General features: G+C 43.0%; 1 protein-coding gene across 9 annotated transcripts in view; it reads right to left on the bottom strand.

Annotated features, from left to right (window-relative positions):
* Positions 1–23,766, bottom strand: part of PTK2 (protein tyrosine kinase 2) — a 175,890-nt gene that overhangs the window by 39,621 nt on the left and 112,503 nt on the right. For all 9 annotated transcript variants that reach the window (XM_087706643.1, XM_087706641.1, XM_087706644.1 and 6 more), the window contains 5 exons: positions 22,939–23,028; positions 21,036–21,240; positions 14,061–14,172; positions 6,294–6,380; positions 465–602 (listed from right to left, as the gene is read on the bottom strand). In XM_087706643.1, the coding sequence (XP_087562769.1) occupies positions 465–602; positions 6,294–6,380; positions 14,061–14,172; positions 21,036–21,240; positions 22,939–23,028 (632 nt within the window). The remainder of the gene's footprint in view (positions 1–464; positions 603–6,293; positions 6,381–14,060; positions 14,173–21,035; positions 21,241–22,938; positions 23,029–23,766) is intronic.

The raw sequence follows: 23,766 nt of genomic DNA, 5'->3' as shown, positions 1-23,766 counted from the left end.
ACATTTGCCCTGGAAGTCATGAAATCTCAACACTGTCTCAAAATTCTGAGTAGATGTCTAATAGAATAACAGAGTTGGAAGGGACCTTGGAGATCTTCTCGTCCACCCTCCTGCTCAAGCAGGAGACCCCATACCATTTCTGACAAGTGGCCATCCAGTCTCTTCTTGAAAGCCACCAGTGATGATGCACCCACAATGTCTGAGGGCACGCTGGTCCCTTGGCTGTTAAATTATTCCCAAATAGCTCTTTGGTACGGGCTAACTTGACAGTCCATGTGAGTTCACAGGAAATACCCATGAGCAGACCACTCTAAACTTTATCAGAAAGATTAACTGAGAAGTCTAGGGGGCCCTTCAATTCCCCCGTAATAATTCAAGGAATATAATATATGCATCAACACAGAGACACATCAAAAAGAGGGAGGGGGGAAATGGTCTGTGAAATAACTGGGTGGAAAAATTACCTCCATGTTGGGTTGCCACATGGATATTTCTTGAGACCGATGGTTCCAGGAATCTGTCTGATCCAAAAGAGAGGCTTGTCCTGGATAAATGCTACCTGCCAGGGTTGGAATTCCATGGGAACCGGGATAGCCTGAAACCTACCAAAAGATACAGACAAATGCTTCAAGACGCCATGAAGTCTTACATCAGAACTTCCCATGCTGTAGCAATTTATAAATAAAGGCAGTGGCAGGAGAGATATGGAAGAATAATGGTGGGGCCATAATGGGCATTGTTGCTTGCAATCAAAATGTGACATATGGACATGGTGGTTCAGTGGATAAGACACCGAGCTTGTCGATCAGAAAGGTTGGCAGTTTGGCGGTTTGAATCCCTAGAGCCATGTAACGGAGTGAGCTCCCGTTACTTGTCTCAGCTTCTGCCAACCTAGCAGATCGAAAGCATGTAAAAAATGCAATTAGAAAAATAGGAACCACCTTTGGTGAGAAGGGAACAGCATTCCATGTGCCTTTGGTGTTGAGTCCTGCCAACCAAATGACCATGGAGACAATTTTGGCTTTGAAACCGAGATGAGCACCACCAGCCCAGAGTCGGGAACGACCAGCACATATGTGTAAGGGGAACCTTCACCTTTACCTGGGTATTTAATCATGCATCCAATATTTAGCCTGGTGTTAACCCATCATTAATTTCCTGAAAGAAATAAATGACTGGATTTATTTTTAATTTATTTGGTTAAGCTTAGCTGCTACTCCAAATTCCAACCATCTCTAATGGCTTACAATCCTACCATACATAGACAAAGATTAAAAAAGCAAAAAAAAATAGCCTGGCTTCCTGAACCCCAAATGTGTTGGGATGTATCCATTTTCCCTGAGGATATTGTTCCAGAGAAAGGGGACAAAGATCAGGAAGGCTTATCTTCCATGGCATTCTCAAGAGAGGGAATCCGGAGGCAGCCCATTTCTTCCCTGATTTAATTGGAAGGCAGAAACTCTTGGGAGCCAGAATTCTGTAGTTATCTAAGTCCTGAGAAATAAAGGGTTTTAAAGGGGACAATCAACATCTTGAGGTGTGCTAATCCCTAACTGTAGTATCATACACTAGCTATAGCTTCTAAGAATAGAATCAGAAGAGCAGGAAGGAACCTTGGAAGTCTTTTAGTCCAAGCCGCGGCTGAAGCAGGAGAACCTATACCATTCGTGGCTGTCCAGTCTCTTCTTAAAAGCCTCCAGTGATGAAGCACCCACAACTTCTGGAGGCAAGCTCTTCCACTAGTTAATTGTCCTCACTTTTAGGAAGTTTCTTCTTAATTCCAGGTTGCTTCTGTCCTTGATTAGTTTCCACCCATTGTTTCCTCTCCTGCCTTCCAGTTCTTTGGAAAATAATTTGACCCAGGGAGTGGGTCCCAGTTTCAGTTACTGCCTGTTCACTCAGGGACGCACTTCACACTCCGTGCATATGTGCAATAGTAAAAAAATTGCTTCTGCGCTTGCACAGAAGCAAAAAACAAGAAGGCAGCGCCTACAACGCCACTGATAAACCTGGTTCAGGGGTGTGGCAGCCCCTCAAATACTGGAATACTGCTATCATGTTACCCCTAGTCCTCCTTTTCTCTAAACTAGCCATACTCAACCGTTCTTCATATGTTTTAGTCTCCAGGCCTTAAATCACCTTAGTTGTTCTCTGTACTTTTTCCAAAGTCACCACATCTTTTTTTGGTGACCAAAGCTGAATGCAGTATTCCAGGTGTGGCTTTACTAAGGATTGTTTATACAAGGATTGTATTAGCTTTTTTGGCTGCTGTCACACATTGCTGGCTAATGTTTAACTGACCGTACCCAAGGACTCCAAGGTCCCTCTCAGACGGTTACTATGGTTTTCACAGGGGTTTTCAAGAATATTCCCGGATGTGGTATATTGCAACAGTCCAAATGGGAGATGAGTAAAAAGAGCCTCTTGCTCCCCAAAAGATCGTAATTAGAACAATAGATGAAGTTCTGAGAAGATCCTCCTGGCCACAGCAGGACTTGTGAGTCCCTCCAAAGTATGAGCCAGTGTAGACTAGGGTTCCCCAACCCTGGCAAGTTTAAGACTTGTGGATGTCAATTCCCATAATTCTTGGCAAGTTTAAGACTTATAATATAAAATAATAACAGAATTGGAAGGGACTTGTTTCTTTTCTTTTCCCTACCTTCCCTCACGTCTCTTTCCCCTTTCCTTGTTCTTTTATTTACTTTTGTAAATAATCTCTGAAAATAAGACCTACCTGGATAATATGCCCAATTGGACTTTTGCGCACATGCACTAAAATAATCCCTCCCCTGCAAATAAGCCCTCCCCCAAAATATTGCAACACAGCAGCAGCCATGAGGTGACCCCGCTCGCTGCCTCCTGCACCTCAAAAATAATAAGACCTCCCCGGAAATAAGGCCAAGTGCTTATTTCGGGGGTCAAAAGAAGACCTGTCTTATTTTCAGGGAAACATGGTACTTAATAACTAAATATAAAAAACATTTAATATAAAAGAAAGCTATTTTCCATTGCGTGATCCATCTTCCTCTGCCTTAGAAGCTTCCACAAACCTAGCGTCATCGAAAACCCAGCCCTCTTCATGTGAACAAGCTGAAACTCATCCTAAATAACCCCACATGAAGTAATCTCAGTCAATTCCATAGAAACAGACCAGCTGGCTTCCAACTCGGATAAGATCTTAGGGACTTTTTCCACCGGATACCCCAAATATTATTCATAGATCATCAACAAATGCTATTTTAGCCCATCCTAGCCTAAAAGGGTTTGAGTCACTTTTTTTTTTAAAAAAAAGTAGTTGCAATAAGAGTGGTGAAATATTCATAGGTTGCTTCTTCTTATAGGTAGTCCTCCCCCAACAACCACAACCGAGAAAGGCAACTCCTGTTGCCAAGAGATGTGGTCGTTAAGTGAAATGTGATTGTGCCAGACTTATGACATCACTTAATGACCAGCAGCCATTATGAGAATCACTATAGTTGTTAAATGAGACATTTTCATTGAGTTTGCTTGTTGAAAGCCAGTTGTGAATGGAAATCAAATTACTGAGGAGATACTACAATAGTAGCAAATTTGAGAGCCAGTCGTAAAGATGTCTATGGAGTTTCTCCGTCATCCAGGCCATGGTTGTACCAAAAGTGCCTTTTCCAAAAGGCAACTGGGCTTTCTTGTTTTTTGCTTCAAAAACGTTTCCCTTTTCATACAAGAAGCTCCTGAAGTCGTAAAGGCTATTTTTTCAGCATATCATAACTTCAAATGGTTAATAACAGGGCAATTACTTAGTGAAAACTACCTGGGTTCCTATGAGATAGTCTTGAACTAGTGGTGGGTTCTGGGCGGTATGGCCCAGTACTGCCGTACCGGTAGTAGCCAGGAGCAGCGGCCACCGGACCGATACGGGGGCTCGTTTGGCCCGCCTGCGTTCCATAGCTGTTTATAATGCGACTGGCCAACTGCGCACGCGCACACAGCGCCTGCACAACCTCCGCCGAGCAGCTGGGTATCGCAGGGTGGTGGCTTGCGCATGTGTGCCCAGCGCCCGTGCCCAACTAGGACGCCTGGCCCCGTGCACAGCCTACCGATTGTGACGGGATTCGGAACCCACCACTGCCTTGAACATGAACTTTTACTCAACTTCAGTTGGATTAGTTCTTTGTCTTAGTGAAGTTTGGGGTGTCTTCTCTGTCACTTCACCCTGTCGTATCTAAGGCAGCCGCTATGTTGTAAGAGGCAAAGTCTCAATACAACTGCTCACCAAAATCTTGGGGACTTCCCCAGGCCCCCTCAGAACCATCAAGTGCCTTAGGTTGACTAAATAGGTGCATTCTCCCTACAGAGGTTGGCACAACCAACTTGTAAAGTTGGCACAAGTCAACTTCAACTGAGACCCCATCTGCAACTTTCCACATACCATATTTTTTCAGAGTATAAGACGCACCTTTTTCCCTCAAAAGAGAGGCTGAAAATCTGGGTGCGTCTTATACACTGAATACAGCATTTTTTGCCTCCCCAAACCCCGCCCCCTTCACCAAAATGGCCATGCATAGCCTTTAGGAGGCTTTCAGAGAGCTCATGGGGGCTGGGGAGAGAAGAAATGAAGAGAAAATGGTCCGTTTTTTGTTTGTTTTTGGCCCCCACCCCCCAGGAACACTCTACAAGCCTCCTAAGGGCTATTCATATCCTTTGGGAGGGGGGGGGAGACAGGGCCATTTTTGCAAAAAACGGGCCGTTTTTGGGAGATTTGCAGAGTGCAAAAACACACATGGTGTTCACATAGATCAGGGGTGTCCAATTTTGGCAACTTTAAGACTTGTGGACTTCAACTTCCAGAATTCCTCAGCCAACCAGCCAGCCCTGCTGGGGAATTCTGCGAGTTGAAGTTGCCAAGGTTGGACACCCACTGACTTAGATCGATTAATGTTAATTGATCTAAGTCGGTAGTGTCCAACCTTGGCAACTTTAAGACCTGTGGACTTCCAACTCCCAGAATATAATCTGAAAACTTTCCAAATGTAGAACAGGAAGCTACTAAATAGCCAATTCCAACTAGCTGGGGAACGTTCTTCTAATAGGAATCAAGAGTGTTTTTAAACAAAAGGCTGGCTTTAAAAAGTACAGGCACGTTTTCAACGTGTTACAAGACTTGCGTGCTGGTGTGCAACAATAGTAAGAAATCCTCAGATAATGCCCCCTAAAAAAAGGAAAATGATTTTTTCCCCTAAAAGTCTCTGAAAGGTGCACAAGGAGACACAATCTTTATCACTTTCAAGTCTGTGTGACATTTGCAACTTAGCGTCTGATCAAAGAGGTGGAATGGCAGATTCTCTGGATAAAACAGGGGGATTTAAATCCCTTATTTCATGTCCCTCCACCTGGATTTAAGGGGAAAGGTCTGGACCTCTACTGATGTCCAGGGAGTTCTCAACTTACCACCATTCATTTAGCGACTGTTCAAAGTTGCAACAGAACTAGGAAAAGGGACTTAGGGCTGGTTCTCACACTTATAACTGTCGCAGCATCCCCACAATCATTTGAGCATTTGGCAACTAGCGTGTTCTAGCCATTAAATGGAATCCCAGGGTCCTGTGATCACCATTTGCGACTTTCCCAGCTGGCTTCTGACAAGCAAGGTGTTTGGGGGAAGGTGGATTCCCTTAACGACTGCCCTGTTTCACTTAATAACTGATGCAATTTGCTTAACGGCCATGGCAAAAAAAAAGGTTGAAAAATCATGCGTGACTCCTTTAATAATCGCCTTGCTTTGCAAGAGAAATTCTGGTCCCACTTGTGGTCATAAGTTGAGGATTGCATGTAACAACTATCCTATTCCTCTTGATTGCCTTTTACAAGGCTATGCATGCTCCTTCCACGTCCCTTCTCAGTGCTTCATTTTTAATTCTCTGATTATTCTCAAATGATTCTTAAAGGACCTAGGATTATAAATTGCCCTCAGTAGCCTTGGCTCAGCTCTCAGAGATCTCTACGAGCTTTGGCCAAAATTATGACTTTTAGTGTGAAAGAATAGCAAAATTTTAAAACACGTAATGGAAAAAAATCCTATTAATTGAATTTAATATTAATTAAATGTGATTTTTTTAATTCTCTTCAAAATACTTCACAATTACTCATAGTTCACACTCGTGTTGACTTCTCCCTTAGTCATATGAATCATATATCTATAAACCTAATTAATAAACCCAAAAAAAAACCAATATACATAAAATGACTCTTTCTTCCTACAAACAATTAGGATTGTGAAGTATTAAAGCCATGGAAGAGGGGTTATATTCTTTTACCTGGTAGTGATTGGGCTGTATCATGTGCTGTGGACTGGGATAAAATCCTTCACTTGATCTTGGACTAGGATAACCGGGTCTGCTGGGCTAGAAAAAGAACGAAATGAACAAATTAGTAATACACAACACACAAGCAGGACGTTTAAAAAAAGAAGAATGACATTAGCATGTTTAGTTTACGTTTCTCATCTTAATTTGTACAAGGCAAGAATCTTCTGGATGTTACAACTTACAGAAGGCACAAATCCTCTTTTTTTACAGAAGCTGGAACTAGAAAATAGAACATAGAATGACAATGTCAGGGTTCCAAATAGCATCCAAAAGTAAATTAGAGTCCAAGTCAAAGTATTGCTCAAAGTTCCAATTTATTAAGAGAGCCATGTTGGCACATCTGGGAAAACCCGAATCTGAAAGCTTCCCGGTTTTCCCCACCTAGTTGAAAGTTCAAGATCCTGCCCCCACACCCACAAGTCCATCCCACGGTCCAATCTCCCACTGCTATGCTGGCAGCTTCCACCCATCCAGTTCCGGTCATGTGCAGAGGTGCAAATACAAAGGATGACGTTGGCTTTCTGGAAAGAATTTTGTTATGGCTGCATAACAATCCCTCCTCCCATTTCCCCACAATAGAAAATGTACAATCCCTCCTCCCATTTCCCCACAATAGAAAATGCATAGTAGAATAATAGAAAAGTGTGGCAGGCCAAAGATCCAAAAGAAAACATGGCTGCAGGCCTGACAGACAGAGTTGGAAGGGACCTTCGAGGTCTTCTAGCCCAACCTCCTGCTCAAGCAGGAGACCCTATATACCATTTCAGATGAGTGGCTGTCCAGGTTCTTCTTCTAAACTTCCAGTGATAGAGCACCTACAAGCTCTTCCGTTGATTAATTGTTCTGTTAGGAAGTTTCTCTCTGGACAAGCCCAGGACTACATCACTTAACAATGGCAACCTTAGAAGTTCCCCAATGCTGTTGTTAAGAGAATCCCACTGGTCATTAAGTGAGGACTACCTCAATCCAAACCACTCCTGACTTGGTTCTTCTCAGCTCCAAGTCTTGGTAAGGTAAGGGACTACTTCCACTGGAGTTCCTCCCCCATCTACATCCAGTGGCTACCCTGCACAATGGCATTCCTCGGTAACAGTGGCAGCTGAAGTAGAGGCCTGGGACCTTCAGCAATCAGCTGCCATTGCCCCCCCCCCTTTTCCCGGTCTCTACTTAAGCCCCAGCATCATTGCCAAGAAGTGCACCTTCAGGCTAGCCATCTCAACACCGCAGTGCAGGCTCTGCTGCACTCAGCTGATCTTTACTGTCTTCCTCCTCCTAGTGACCAAGTCCACCCAGCCTGGCCCTGTTGTGGCCCACTGTGGTCAGTGGAGCTGGCAGCAGATTTGGACAGTGAGGAGATTGGGGAGGAATGTGGGCCAGTCCTGGAGTCTGGGGAAGGGTCTGATGAGGGCTCTGCGTCGGAGGCAGAGAGGGGGACAGAGCCATATGCCAGTTATCAGCTGCCTTCAGAATCAGACATCAGTGAGGCAGACGAACAGCTGGAGCCTGTTCCCAGTGTGCGCATGCACAGAGTTGCCAGACAAAGGGAACAGCTAAGGACATGGGTCAACTTGGGAGTGAGGCCACAGGTGGACGATGAATGGCCTCTCCCAGGGAAAATAAAAGAGGAGCGAAAGGGGAGGGGAGTTTGCAGGAGACAATTAGTTCGCTTAATTGGTTTGTGACTCTCAGAGGCTCCTTGCTACATTTTGCAGATATCGGCCTGTCAGCTCTCCAGGCCACATAAGGTCTGTGACTGTAAATCCTCCCTTGAAAGACTTTGCTGGATTTGAATGAGCAGAATTCATAATAAATAAATGAAAGGGTTTTTTGTGGGGACAAGGAGTTTGCTTCATGCTCTTGGGAAGCCTCGGTCAGAACCGATAAGGGGAGAAGAAGCCATAGCAGTTCGACTTATATACTGCTTCATAGGGCTTTCAGCCCTCTCTAAGCGGTTTTACAGAGTCAGCATATTGCCCCCAACAACAATCCTTGTCCTCATTTCACCCACCTCGGAAGGATGGAAGGCTGAGTCAACCTTGAGCCGGTGAGATTAGAACCGCTGAACTGCAGATAACAGTCAGCTGAAGTGGCCTGCAGTACTGCACCCTAACCATTGCGCCACCTCGGCTCATATGCCATGTTCATAAATGTGGGAGGGCTACCAAGTGTTCCAATTTTGATCACGTGGCCATCCATACGTTTGGGGTCTAGGAGTAAGTCCCATTGGTTCAGCAAATTGTTGTTAAGCAATTCTGTATACCAAAATTAAGAGAAGTGGGAGAACAGCAGGTCTTCATTTATGATGAGTGATGCTACCCAAATAGAGTCAAAACTTGGGTTTGGAGTGGCTGTCTCATACTGATATTTTAAACCTATTATGGATTTGTGGGCCAATTCACTCCCTATAATTTGGTAGATAGAACATCTAACCAAACTGATATGTATGAAGTTTCACTACACGTAGAAGGCTTGACTATACTTTGGAAAAACCACATGCTACAAATACCATTTTTTTTATTTTATTTTTTAAAAAGGACAGTTCTATGTAACAAAGAAGAGCTACGTAAGAATCTGACATTCGGTCCACTGGAATAAAATTTTGGGGTGAAAAGAATCCACACCTTGCTATGCTGCCTACCACTGAAATAAATAAAGACCTGTTCAAAAAAGATAATTTGGTGATTAATCTGGATAAATGTGGTCATTAAATCCAAATGATTCTGCAACCACCAAAAATCTATGGATGAATGTTCATCAATAACAGTATTATAGCGGAACTGGCCTTTATTCACAAGTATTTCTTGATTTATGACACGGAATTATAATTTGAACCTGGAATTATAGTTGTAAGTCATTGAAATCATTGAGTAGGTTACTATTTTTTTATATATATTTTTAATGATATTTTTGAGGCTAAGTTAAGTAGTTAAGTGAACGCAATGGCCGTTAAGTGAACACTGTGATCGTTAAGCAAACCCATTGTACTTAATGGTGGTTCTGATGGAAACTGGGAGCAAAAGCTGGAAACCAGCAAAGAACAAAATCACAAATCACAGTCACAAGACTAGGCAACACAACAAACTGCCATAAAGGTAAGCCATGGGACCATATTTCTATGATATTTTTGAGGCAGCCGTTAAATGAAAACAACAGCCGTTAAGTGAACACTGTGGTCGTTAGGCAAATCCACTGTACTTAATGGGTGGTTTTGCTGGAAACTGGAAGCAAAGGCTGGAAACCAGCAAAAAAAAAGTCACACATCACGGTCACAAGACTGTGTAACAAACTGCCATTAAAGGTAAGCCAGTTTGTCAAACACCCAAAATGTGGTCATGTGAATACAGGGTGGATGTGGATGGGAAGGTGCGCAGCCATCGGAACTTCATAATCTTTTGGGTGTTGCGGGGGGGTGGGGGGGTGTTGTATGGTAACTTTGAACAGCCACTAAGAGAAAGGTCATTAAATGAGGGCTGCCTTACTCCAGATTTTTGGAGCCCCACCAGGATTGAACACTGAAGGCCGAGGAACACCTGTCTTTTGTTAAGCTCAGGTTGTCAAAACACGATGTGGCTTTTGGCACAGCTGGAACGCCGTCACAGATGGAGACGACTGGATGGGCTCCAGAGATTCCAGCGCAGCCTTCTCCCTCCCTACTGGGGGTTCTGCACGTGTCTTACACAACCATTCCCCTTGGCAAATGGGCCGGGAATAATCACGGAAGCAATGGATAAGGAACATTTCTTCTTTGAATTCAGCGTCTACTTTTCCATTGTCTCGTCCTAAACTTTACTGGGAAGTTTCAGGGCAGCTGAAATTGTCATCCAAGAATCCAAAGCAGAAGGGAGGAATTATCTTTTGGAAGACTTTCCTTTTCATCTTAATCTCAAGGAGAAACAAAAAAACAAAAACAAAAAAAGACCCGCAAGCTGCTATGTGCTAATTAGGTCTCACTGCTCGTTAATCAGAGCTTTCAAAGGATTTGGTAATGTTCTTTTCTGAGAAGCTGTAATTATGCTAAAGAAAACTACTAAATCTGCTCTCTGATTATTTCTAAGAATTTAGCACGTAACAAGTAACAATGCCGGCTGATAGACACGGCAACCTGCTGTGATAATTTGCACCATTTATTTGCTTTTGTAAATTAAGAATGCAAGCCACTTCTTTTTCTTTCAAAGCACCCAGAGAAAATTGATATTGATAGCAAAGATAGCCAGTAATAAGATTTCATTCCTTTCAACGCATAGCTTACTTTCATCCTAGAAGATGGCATTTTATTAAAATCAGATTAGACTAAAAAAAAAAAAGAACTTAGTCACAGCTTCCTCAATGTTGATCCAATTCTTTTGAAATAATTCAAGAACCCTTTGAGGAGGGAGAGGGGTTGTCCCAAATCCCTGCCCTCCAGGACAAAGCTCCAATTTTAATTCATATGGAAATTATAAAGAGATGCAGTGGCAGTGGCTCAGAGGCTAAGACACTGAGCTTGTCGATCAGAAGGCCAGCAGTTCAGTGGTTCGAATCCCTAGCACCGCATAACGGAGTGAGCTCCTGTTACTTGTCCCAGCCTCTGCCAACCTAGCAGTTTGAAAGCACGTAAAAAATGCAAGTAGAAAAATAGGAACCACTTTTAGTGGGAAGTTAACAGCATTCCGTGTGCCTTCGGCAATGAGTCATGCTGGCCACATGACCACGGAGATGTCTTCGGACAGGGCTGGCTCTTTGGCTTTGAAACAGAGATGAGCACAGCTCCCTAGAATCGGGAATGACTAGCACATATGTGCGAGGGGAACCTTTACCTTTATCTTTAGGGAAGTCAAATTATCCTATCTTAACTACAGTATAAAGGCAGTCTATTCTGACCATCAGCTACACAGGAGTTCACACAACATTTTTCTCAGACGTTTTTAAACCCTTCTGAGGAAAGTTGGCAATGGCTGAACCGAAGACCATGTAAGCATGCCGAATATTTGCTCAACAACTGCCCTGCTTAGCAACCATCTGAAGTTATGGCAGTGCTGAAAAACCAATTTTACAACCAAATCTCATATTTATGGTCCTAGCCAATGTCCCTGTTTTCACATGATTGCCTTTTGCTCACCTCCAAATGCACAGGTATGGAATAGGCGGGCACCTGGTTCAACAGCACTAACTGTGAGAGGGATCCAGGAGTCCTAGTGGACAACCATGTAAGTGTGAGTCAGAATTGTGCTGAAGCTGTCAAAAAAGCCAAGGCAGGCCTGGGTTGCATCAACACAGGGATCAAGATCACATGAAGGCTATCATTTTATACTGCACTGGTAAGACCCACACTTGGAATACTGCATCCTGTTTTGGTCACCACAATACAAAAAAAGATGTGGAGACTTTGGAAAGAGTGCAGAGAAGAGCAACAAAGAGGATTAGGGGACCGGAGGCTAAAACATATGAAGATCGGTAGCAGGAATTGCATATGTCAAATTTAATGAAAAGAAGGACTAGGGGAGACATGTAAACAGAGTTACAATATTTGCCACAGAGAAGATGGGTTCAATTTATCTTCCGAAGCACCTGAGAGCAGGGCAAGAAGTAATGGATGGAAGCTTATCAAAGAGATAAGAATTAAGGAGAAATTTCTTGACTATGAGAATAGTCAATCAGTGGAACGGTTTATCTCCAGAATTTGTGGATGCTTCTATCACTGGAGGTTTTTCAAAAGATACATTTGTCCAGAATGGTAAAGGGCTGTGATGGCGGACCTATAGCACACGTGTCAGAGATGGCGTACAGAGCCCTCTCTGTGGGCATGTGCGCCGTCACCAGTTGCTCTTCTCGTTTTTGGTGCACACATGCACACCAGCGGACTGATCTTTGCGCCAGCCGAAGCCCTAGGAGACCAGCTGGCTGGTGCACATTCGCACACTGCCAGGGCTCTGGCATGCGCATGCAAACACATGTTCCGGTTTGGGCACTCAGTGCTCAAAAAGTTTGCCATCACTGGTATAGGGTCTCCTGTTTGGGAAGCCTATGGACAAAGTCCCATCCCATTCCATTATTCTGTATTCTGGTCCAAGCACGATTGTACATGAAACATTCAGGATGATGATGATAATGTGGAATACTTCTGCGGAGATCAAACAGAAGCATTGAAAAATAGCCTTTACAGAAGGTGGTCAGTACAATACTTATCACACATCTCCTAAACTTAGCAATTTTTCAATGACTCTCAACCAAAGCCACTTCTTCATCCAAAACAACCCTTGATTTCTCAAGTTAACCCTTGTGGAAATCAGGGACCTAGTTAAGAATGGAAAGATGGTGGAACTCAGTATCCCATCCATGGTTTTTGTCTGATTATTTTTACTGGGCCTTGCAGATACGAGACCCTCCTCGTCATGCATCTGACAAGTTATATGAAGTAAAACTATCACTGTAAATATATTGTAAAAACTGTAAAAAATATAATTAACATACATATGTTGAATGGGGGGGGGGGGTATAAGTATTTCAAATTTCTTAGGTACAGAAAGGAATACAAATTTCATGGTATTCCAAGAAGGAAAAATCTTCTCCAAGTGTCAAGCAGACTCAGGGAAATCTGACATTCCAACTGAAAATTTTTCTGTCAGAATGCAGGCTATTTTTTACTTGCTTCTACACCCATTCCCATGCTATCAGTCTTGCATTCTCTCCTCCCAGTTCTTACCCCATCTTATTCTATCCTGTTCCACCTCTGCATTTTATCTCGCATTCTCTATTATGTATAGATCGAGAAATGAATTTCTGTGATTCCACTCGGACTTCTATTTGCCTGGCAAACTTATGACACACCATTTCTTAAGACCCAAGTTAAAAGTGGCTACACAAACACACGTCACGATAAGAAACTCAATCCAAATTAGCCATGAGTAACGACGCCGAAGGCTTGTCAAAAGACAAGCTAACAAAAACAGATGCAAACAAAACTTCAGCAAACAATCTCATTCTTCACAGAGTAAGGATTTCTCCCAGCATAGAGTAGAATGGATGGAACTAATTTTGAAATGTTTCTCTGGGGTGCCATCAATATAAGTTTGTGGATGTCAAGAATTCTCTCTAATCGGTCATTTGTGAGATGACAAATAAGACCCAAAAGCAAATGTTTTACCTGAGGCAAAATAATCTAGAGATTGGTAGGAGAGAGTCCGAAGAAGAAATTGTGAATGTAGAGAAGAATAATTCGCAACCTGGCTCAACATCACAAAAACTACACTGCTGTCAGAAATAATCACAGTATTGTTATTTTTTTCAACTATATCTCCTTGCAACAAGAAATAAAAACCATGCCAGAAAGACTCCCCCCCCCCCAAGTTAATAAACCATTATAGATACTGACCATCATTTGTTATTTGTTTCTAATTTATTAAAGTTAGCTGGGCAATAATTATTGAGGGGGTCCTTGGTGCTCGAGCTGAGCTTGGTGGTTTTCTTGCAGTTTTCATTTCATAAAAACAGCCACGCTTAAGAGAGCGCTAAGATCAACCCTGAGTTACAAATATTCTCTTCTGTTAGTAGTTACTGAGTTTACAAAAAAGAAGAAACAAGACCGTTGGCTTGAATTTTAACAAAAGAAAACCTCGGTCTGTATGTGGACCCAGCACTGCTGAGCCCGTGGATTTACAACCCAGCAGAAGAGCGCGCTTAACACTTCTTGGGAGGAGAAAGGACATGAGATAAGAACGGATCTTCACTCCATACTACCTTGGGAGGAGCTTCATCCGACCCTCCAGAATCCCAGGACACGGTGACTTGTCGCCTGGATTCCATCCTTATTCGTTCTTCCTGCTGCAGCTTCTCCTCCTCCAGGATCGTACTAAAGGGGAAATAAGCAGGGAGCTGAAGATAAATGGCATTATGTCTCGGAATATAATAAATGTGGTCTCCTCCAAGGGCATTCCCCCAAATCGGGGGTTCCAGACTGCAGACAAGGAAGGAATGCAGTAGACAAATATGTCTTCTTTTTTTTCAGACAGCAACAGAAATGGTTCGACTTTTATAAGGCTATTCTGGAGGAGTGGGGGGGGGGTGGGAGGGAGGGAATTGCATGCCTTTGCAAAATTAGCAACTCGGCATTGAAACGTAAGACTTTTAAACACTAACACACATACCAACGAAAGGTATTTTTAGAAAGCTATGAGCGATTCCGAAAGAAAGAAAGAAAGAAAGAAAGAAAGAAAGAAAGAAAGAAAGAAAGAAAGAAAGAAAGAAAGAAAGAAAGAAAGAAAGAAAGAAAATCTGTAGGGATGAATGAATGTATATCTCATTCCTTTTGATTTCTATCATTGTTATTATTGGCTTGTATGTCGATGTTTAACACCATTCTTCTTTTTTGGGGGGGGGGGTCTTTCTTATTTGTAAATGGTATACCCTGACAATGCACTGTTTTTTTCAAAAAAGTATCTATGAATAAAAAGATTTTTTAAAGAAAGCTCCAAAAGAGCAAGGGAAAAAGATATTTGCTTGGGGAAAAAAATGAACACAGAAAATAAGGCTACTGTATTACTGAAAAAAAAATATCTTCTGACTCTCTTACAGTTTAAGAAGACTCTCACAAATCTGCCAGCAAATAACCTCATTTTTGAAACATTCTCCTTAAAGAAGCAGAAATGCAATAATTTCTTTGCCGGGGGCGGGCGGGACGGGAGGGATGGGGAATCCTACTTAAATACCATATTTTAAAACTTCAGTTCTCAAAGACTTACCAACTCTCTTCCTGCCGTGCAAATTAGCCAACTGGCTTATCCATCGTGAAAACCTTGAGTTGCAGCTTTCAACATTTACCAAGCATTACAGAACCCTGCTCTGCGTAATCACAGGAGTTTGAAGCTGCTCCGATCATTTGCACACTAGTCTCTCTCCAGAGCTGCAAGCTAATCAGCCTGGCACAAGAACAACTACTACGCTTTGGATGCCGGTCAAGACTTTCTACAAGCTATTTAGGATTTACATCATTTTCGTCTCTAAGGCACAAAAGGAACAAGATAAACTGTCTGTCAGGCCTGGACGCCATCTTTTGCTCCACTGCTTGTTCAAATACTAAGTCTTTACCACAGATAGTCCTCAAAATGTACCGCATTTTTTGGGAGTATAAGACGCACCTTCCCCCCCCAAAGAGCATGGAAATGTTGGTGCGTCTTATGCACCGAATACAGCCATTTTTGGCCTCCAAAAGCCCCACATCCCATTTTTGTGAAAAAAGGGTGGAAAAAGGGCCGTTTTTCACCAAAACGGGGGTGTTTTTGCCTTCCCCCCACCCCACAGAAGCACTCTGCAGGCTTCAGCATGGCTGGAGAAAGGGAAAAATGTCCCCCATTTTGGTGAAATGTGCCCCCCCTGTGCATGCGCGTGACCCCCCGCTCCCCCCGTTCATGAACATGACCTCCCCATGGCCCATTTTGAAGCCTCCTGAAATCAAAACAAAAAACGGGGTGTGGGGGGACCCCCATGGTCCCTGGGCATGTGACTCCCCCACACACATGCACACACGTCTCCCACATGACCCGAAAACCAGCTGGCTGGTGGAAGGCGCGCACGCATGCACGGTAAAACTGAGCTGGGTGACGGCTTGCATGCCAGTAGAGAGGGCCCCGTGTGCCACCTGTGCCATAGGTTCGCTATCCCGGGTATAGGGTTTCCTGCTTCAGTAGGAGGTTGGAGTAGAAGACTTCCAAGGTCCTTTCCAACTCTGTTGTTCAGTTACTGTGTTAAGGCAAGCCCACTTCCAAATCCAAACCAGCTGAAATGGAGCCAACCCTCAGATGCGTTTTGTGTCTGCTCCGACAAAGAAGAAAGCATGGAATGGAAGCAACTGTGAGACACTGTGGATTGTTCCAAACCAAGGACGAAAAATAATCAAAGCTGGGTCTTTGTCTGAGCGCTTGAAGCATCAGCTGGGAACACCTCATCATCCAGAGCAGGAGTCTCCAACGATGGCAACTTTAAGACTTGTGGACTTCAACTCCCAGAATTCCTCAGCCAGCTTTGCTTTGCTGGCTGAGGAACTCTGGGAGTTGAAGTCCACAAATTGGAGACCCCTGCTCTAGGATTCTTTTTTTTAAAAAAGCACTTAGCGTTGTTGTTGTTTTTTAATGAGAACTCGCAGGAGGTTAAGAAAGTCAAACTGAATCATATTTTCCCAAACGGAATGTTATTTGTAGGACAATAAAGCAGGCAAGCTGAAGGGCATGTCGTGTCATGCAGCTTGCAAGCCTGCCAGGGATTTTAAAGCAACTTCAAAATATTCCCTTGAAGTTTAGAGATTGGAAAATACGAAAATCATATTTTTGTACAGAAATGTCCCTATGCTGGGCAACCTCCGTTCTTTTTCACTGTTACCTTAAGCAAATCCTTCTGTTTCAACAAAAACTTTTCAATCATTTTCACCCTTGCGATGAAGATGGAATTATAGCGATTATGGAGTTCAGAATGGATGGAAGAAAGCTCCAAAGCTACTCTTACATGAAGTTTACTCATCTCTGGAAGAAAAATAGAATCTAACCCCCAACAATGTGCATGAAAATGAATTAAACCAGCTATGAGAAGTAGCTCTTCGGTCCCTTCTTTAAAGACCTCCAGAGATGGCAGACGGCTCCACCATCGCCATAACTAAATAATTTCCAACTTACTAAGTAGAAAGGACAGTGGAAAGCTGCTACCCATATTTCATCACTAAAGGACATAAAACTACTAATTCACCACTAGAAAGAGTTAAAAAGCTTCAGAAATCTTTTGTGCCTGCCCCCTGCCCAGGGCTGGGTTTCTGCGGGTTTGCACAGGTTCGGGTGATCCTCTAGCTAAGGATCTGCCCAGTTCGGCAGACGCAGAAATCACACCCCTGGCTGGCCCCACCCCTCCCAGGAGTCTCCCCGCGACCCTTTTGGGATGCCAGGTAAGCACAGGGCCCGTGCGAAGACTCAGGGAGAGCGAAAAACGAGCCTCCCAGAAGTTACGGAAGGCCAGAAATGGGCCTGTTTCCAGCCTCTGGAGGACCTCCGGAACCCATTTTTGCCTCGACAAAAGCCTCCAGAGCCCGGAGAACGCAAAAATCCCCCCCCCCCCCGTGGTGCAGGAGGCCAACTAGACCACGCCCACCATGGCCACACCCGGCCAGCAATCGGGCAGAGAACCCATTGATACAATTTTTGAAACCCACCCCTGCCCCTGCCTCTATATTTTTATAAATGGCCTTGTAGATTTCAAAGTGGAACATAGATGATGATCAATAAATAAAAGCTAAAGGAAATCCTTTCCAGTGGAAATTGTACTTAAGCCAATTTACAGTAAGTTGGGCTGTAGTACAGCAACTAGAAACACACTTTGAAAACTTAGTTAGATTTTATAGACCTTTAAAATCCAAATTTCTGCACAACATCCCAAAGGTGCTTGTTCAAAAGGCAACTGGACTTTGGTTTTCCTTGAAGAGGTTTCGCTTCTCTTCCAAGAAGCTTCTTCAGTTCTGACTTAAGAACTGAAGTCAGAACTGAAGCAGCTTCTTGGATGAGAAGCGAAACCTCTTCAAGGAAAACCAAAGTCCAGTTGCCTTTTGAACAAGCACCTTTGGGACAAAAAGGACCTGGACAATTGAGAATCCCCATAGACATTTCTGCACAATTTTATTTTGACAGAAATGGAACACAGTATATTAAAAAAAAAAAAGGCCTAGTATTGCGCTGTTGAAGGAAATACTGGTTGAAGCATGAAGCTTCCTCCCACTAAAGTGTGACCACAACCCAGGAAAAGAACTGAAATGTATAAAATGGTGGTTCATCACACTGGCCTTCTAGGATCAAGAATTCCAGCTTGTCAAACAAACCCAGAGAAGTAGCTCCTTGCCTGAGATCATCACGGCTCCCTCCTCCTTTTTTCGTTCCCTATCTTGAACTCATCGGCTTTGGACCCAACACAAAAGAGGACTTCTTTCTCATAGAGATCACACCCAAAAAGTGACGACAATAGAAAAAAACACAAAATAATGTGAACTCTGAAGTGGGACGCAGTGTTGCTTTTCCGGGCACATCATAACGTAAAAATCTGAAGTGTGTTTCAACAGTTGCCTCACTGGAAGGGAATTCCCAACGCTTCAGGCAAAAAGGGATGACTTAGCCTTTATGGAGGGATGGTGAAGCCAAAGGCATTTCTCTTTGTTCACAGAAAAGAAGAAGGAAAAAATAAAAGTTAATAGAAGTTATTTAAAGTCAGACTGGCTGAAATTGGAGATGTGACTCATTTCTGGGCCTCTCGTGAAAAAAAAAAAATCTCAAAACCAACAGTATTTTATTTTATTCTGCTCAACTGGAAACGAACAGTATTCCACCTCCTCTTGCAGACAATTTCTTCCCAAGTATCCCCTCAAGGATGACAACTCTGTTGCCGTCCCGAGTGTGGTGACCTCAGGCACAGAAACGTTTTAGTTTCAGCTTCACAGCTATGGAATGCAGGTAGTCCTCAGCTTACGACCACATATATGAGGCCAAAATTTCCAGTGGTAAGTAAGATGGCCGTTAAGAGAGTTTTGCCCCATTTTGAGATTTTTCTCTCCACAGTTGTTAAGCGAATGGCTGCAGTTGTTAAGTCAGTCACGCGATTGTTAAGTGAATCTAGCTTCCCCATGTACTTTGCTTGTCAGAAGGTCGCAAAAGGGGATCATGTGACCCCGGGACACAGCAACTGTCAAACATATGACCCAGATGCAAAGCGCCTAGGTTTTGATCACGTGACCATGGAGATGCTGCAATGGTCATCAGTGTGAAAAATGGCCCTAAGTCACTTTTATCAGTGCCATTGCAGCTGCAAAAGCTCACTGAAGGAATAGTTGTAAATCAATGACTATGTGTAAAGAGTGTGTGTGTGTGTGTGTGTGTGTGTGTGTGTGTGTGTGTGTGTTGGGACAGGGGGAAGGAAATTGCCAATCCCTATCGCTTCTCCCTTTCTGGCAAGTTATGGAAAACAAATTATTCTAAGGTACCTTTGAGAAGACACCAATACATTTAGGTATATCTAGATCATCCTGTTCTGACCGAGGCTTCCCAAGAGCGTGAAGCAAACTCCTTGTCCCGACCAAAAAACTCTTTTGTTAATTGACTGTGAATTCTGCTCATTCAAATCCAGCAAAGTCTTTCAAGGGAGGATTTATAGTCACAGACCTTATCTGGCTTGGAGAGCTGCCAGGCCGATCTCTGCAAAACTTGGCAAGGAGTCTCAGAGAGTCAAGAAACCAATTAAGCGAACTAATTGTCTCCTGCAAACTCCACTCCCCTGTCGCTCCTCTTTTATTTCCTCTGGGAAGGCCCTGTGGCCTTATTCCCAAGTCGACCCCTGTCCTTTAGCTGTTCCCTTCGTCTGGCAGCTCTGCGCATGCGCACACTGGGAACAGGGTCCAGCTGTTCTTCTGCCCCACTGATCTCCGACTCTGAAGGCAGACGATAACTGTCGGACGGCCCTGGCCCCTCTCTGCCTCAGAGCCTTCCCCAGACTCCAGGACTGGCCCATGTTCCTCCCCAACCTCCTCTCTGTCCAAATCTGCTGCCAGCTTTGTTGGCCACTGGCCTTGATTTACAACTATTCATTTAACCAGTGTTTAAAGTTGTAACGGTACTGAAAAAAAGTGACTTACTCCTGGTTCTTCCACCTACAAAACAGTGGAGACAGCATCTGCAGTCATCCAAATCTGAGCGCTTCACAGCAAGCATGTATTCACTGTATCCCATCCCAGGGTCATGTGACCACCACAGCTGGCAACAATGTTCACAGCTGGCTTTCAACAAGCAGTCAATGGGGGGGGGAGCTGGATTTGCTTAACAACTGCGTGATTCACTTAAGAACTGCAGCAATATCCTTAAACAACCGTGGCAAAAAATATCCTTAAAATCATGTGCGATTCACTTAACAACCGCCTTGCTTAGCGATGGAAATTCTGGTCCCAATTGTGAACGTAAAGTCAAGGACAAGCTGAATATAAATTATAGTACAATTCTGCTTTGGTATTTGGAGGGTGGAATTTGGGGCTTGCTTTGGCTTTTATTACTTTTCTCATATTCTTATCCTGCTTAACCCCTATTATTAATAATTGTACCATATGATCGGACATCTAAGTCACAGAAAAACAGAATCAACAAAATCTGAAGATTTGGCTTCAGAGCTGATTTAGAAGGTACCTCGATCTAAGCTTCTACAAAGGAAGTTAAAAGTTGTAAACAAAATTTTATTGAAGCAATAAGAAAAGCAGCGTCTCCATAGCCCAAATGCTACCATGGGACCATCTCTGCTTGCAACCAATAAAAAAACGCAATAGTACAACATGGTCGATATGAGAACAAGAAACTATGAAAAGGAAACCAGGATTTCACGATGGATGCTTGTGCCAGAGAAAAGTGTTTGGCAGTCATTTAATAGGCGCCATTCACATGTTGTCGGAAAAATATAAAACAGAACAATTATGTGACCACGACATGATTCAATTACAATTATTCTGTTATTCTTGGGGTACATACATTGCGTTCATTTAAAACAAGGGCGTTCCAAATTGCAATCAAGACTAATGAAAACCTGGTTGGCAAGGAAACGCCTTGCTCCAAACAAATCTCCATCACTGTGCGCTTCCCACCTCTATAAAGACTATTATTTTCACACAGAAAAATGAGCACATTACATAGGAGCGAGCAGAAAAGGAATTCTTACTTCAGCTGAGCCTTCAGTTCTGTAAATCGTGGTCGCCTGCTGGGATCGTAAGCCCAACATTTGGTCATGAGGCTGTAGAGAGTAGGCGGGCAGTTGGGCGGCATCGGCAACCGCTCGCCGTTTTCGATCCGGCCAATCACGTCATTGTTCTTCACTCCTTGAAAAGGCTTGATGCCGTGCATTAAGATTTCCCACATGCATACACCTGGGAAACAGAACAAAAGAACAGCAAACTCTTCCGAAAGCCACCAGTGGAAGTGAAACCGAACACTGCCTTCAGAAAAGGCATCGCCCAGCTTATGTCCTGAGATCATAAAACTGGAATTCTTACTCACGTCTGCAGGTAGCCGATGACTATCTGTCTGAGAATGGGTAAGCAATGATTTATTAGAAATGACACGAGCTGGCAAGCAAACATTAGCTACAAGCTTCTCAGAAACGAACCCTGAACATGCCTCCCTTTTTAAATATAAATTATACAATTTACTACGGTATCAACTAACAGGGAAAAGATGTTACTGATTTAACAACTGCAATGATTCGCTTAACAACTGTGGCAAGAAAGGTCGTAAAGTGGGCCAAAGCTCAATAACTGTCTTTCTTAGCAACATAAATTTTGGCCTCAATTGTGGTCATAAGTCGAGGATTACCTATATAAGTAGACTGAGAAACCGCCTCATTTTCCCTGGTGAATGTCAACGCACTAAATGCCCTTGCAATTCTGGAGATACACAAATAGGACTACCATTGCTGGATGGGAAAAAAAATCCAAGACTGCATCACACTAGAACAATCTATTTCATGAATAAAACCTTCTAAATGCAATCTATAGCAAGAGGGGACAACTACGATGTCAATGGAAAATGAAAGGTGGAGTAGCTCAAATTCAATATTACACCTGGGCAAATCTACATGTTGTACACTGGGTTGAGTGCCATGTAATACCAGGCAAGGGTGATACAGGTAGTTCTTGACTTACAAAAATTCGTTTAGTGCATATCTTAAAGATCACTCAAATGAGAGATATAAACGAGACTGGAAAAAATGGATTGACTATATACAAAATAAATACGGGACCAAGAAATTCCAGTTAGCCTATGCTTAAGATCAGAAATGATTTAAATTGTTTAAAGTTAATTCAGCAAGAAGAAGCTAAGATCAATGTAGACATGTCATTAATTTCTTTATTTCTTTTTTCTCAATAGATTTTAGACTGTGTTTGTTAAAAATCCATACTGTGTACGGGTTCTGGGAGGTCGGGGGGGGGGAGGAGGAGGGGGATTGGGGGGAAGGGTGGAGGGAGGGATGAGTATACATTAGGCTAGACAAGAATTTGGTGGTAAACTAGAACTATTTTGACACACAAAAAATTGTACTCTGATGTTTTACTGATTGAGCAATGATGAAATGTTTGTTTTAAAAAAAATAAAACTTTTGAACCAACAAAAATTCGTTTAGTGACCATTCAAAATTACATCGGCAATGAAAACAATAAGTGAGTGCCATTTCTCACAATTACCCCCGTTGTGGAATCCCCATGGTCCCGTGATCCAAATTCAGATGCTTGGTGATTGGTTCATGTTTATGACCGTTGCAGGGTCCTAGGGTCACGTGATCCCCTTTTGTGACCTTCTGACAAGCAGAGTCAAGGGGGAAACCAGATTCACTGAACAAATGTGCTACTAACTCAACAGCTGCAATGATTCACTTAACAACGGCGGCAAGGAATTCATAAAATGGGGCGAAACTCGATTAACAAGCATAATCTCTATTACTATAATTTCACTTAGCAACATAAATTTTGGGCTCAATGGTGGTCGTAAGTCGAGGACTACCTGCACACATTCAAGAAACAGTTTATAAGGGAGGCAGAGATATAGGAAACTTGCTGATCTCCTCTTACCAAACATCCAGACATCACTGGCTGAGGTAAAACGTCGGAAGTTGATGGATTCTGGGGCCATCCACTTGATGGGCAATTTTCCTTTTGAAGCTAAAGTGCACAAATGAAACCTACTCAGGACATCTTAAACATCATTAATCTGCTCCAATCTTTATATTTTATACTGGGCTGCAGGCTAAACCTTTGAGTATATATGCATGCATGTATCCCAGTCTGAATGGGCTGGCTGAATTTTTCGCCAACTTGGGCCATTGGGTTACTATTGTTGCATATATCATAGAGCCGTGAGGGGCTAGCCTTTTTGGTGCTGAGTGCTCAAAATGTGCACGCAACCCCAAAATGCAGTGCAAATGCCCCCTGTGCATGCACCCCATCCATGTACCCTGCCACAGTGTATGTGTGTGCGGATGCACCCCGCCTCCCTTCCCACTTCCCAAGTGGACTGAAAATACCCTATTTGGGGCATTTTTACAAAAAATGTCAACTTTACACTCAAATTGCGAACTATTGAAAAGCACTAGAAGAATGAAATTTTATATTTGAAAACCTTGTGTTGCTAAGTTAATCCACACAAAATTTCACGTTTAACGTACCTTTCCTTCCAGAGATATAAAAAGCCAAACTTTAACCATTTTTTGAGCCACAATTTTTTTAGCCAACTTTGCTCCAAATTATCTACATGGAGATCGTTCATGAGAATGTTTTTATTATTTTGTTTAATAGAGCACAGAAAGTTGTACAAGATGGCCAAGTTTTGTTTCTCTCAACAAAATATTGCCGGAGATATTATGTCTCAAAATTGCTGGAACCTCAGAGTCATTCTGTAGA

This window comes from Thamnophis sirtalis, unplaced genomic scaffold, assembly GCF_051295495.1.
Source record: "Thamnophis sirtalis isolate CommonGarterSnake01/CBP01778 unplaced genomic scaffold, rThaSir2_p1.2 scaffold_2, whole genome shotgun sequence".
In the NCBI taxonomy this organism is placed as follows: domain Eukaryota; kingdom Metazoa; phylum Chordata; class Lepidosauria; order Squamata; family Natricidae; genus Thamnophis; species Thamnophis sirtalis.
The sequence above is the reverse complement of the archived record's forward strand: the minus strand, read 5'-3'. Positions and strand labels throughout refer to the sequence as shown.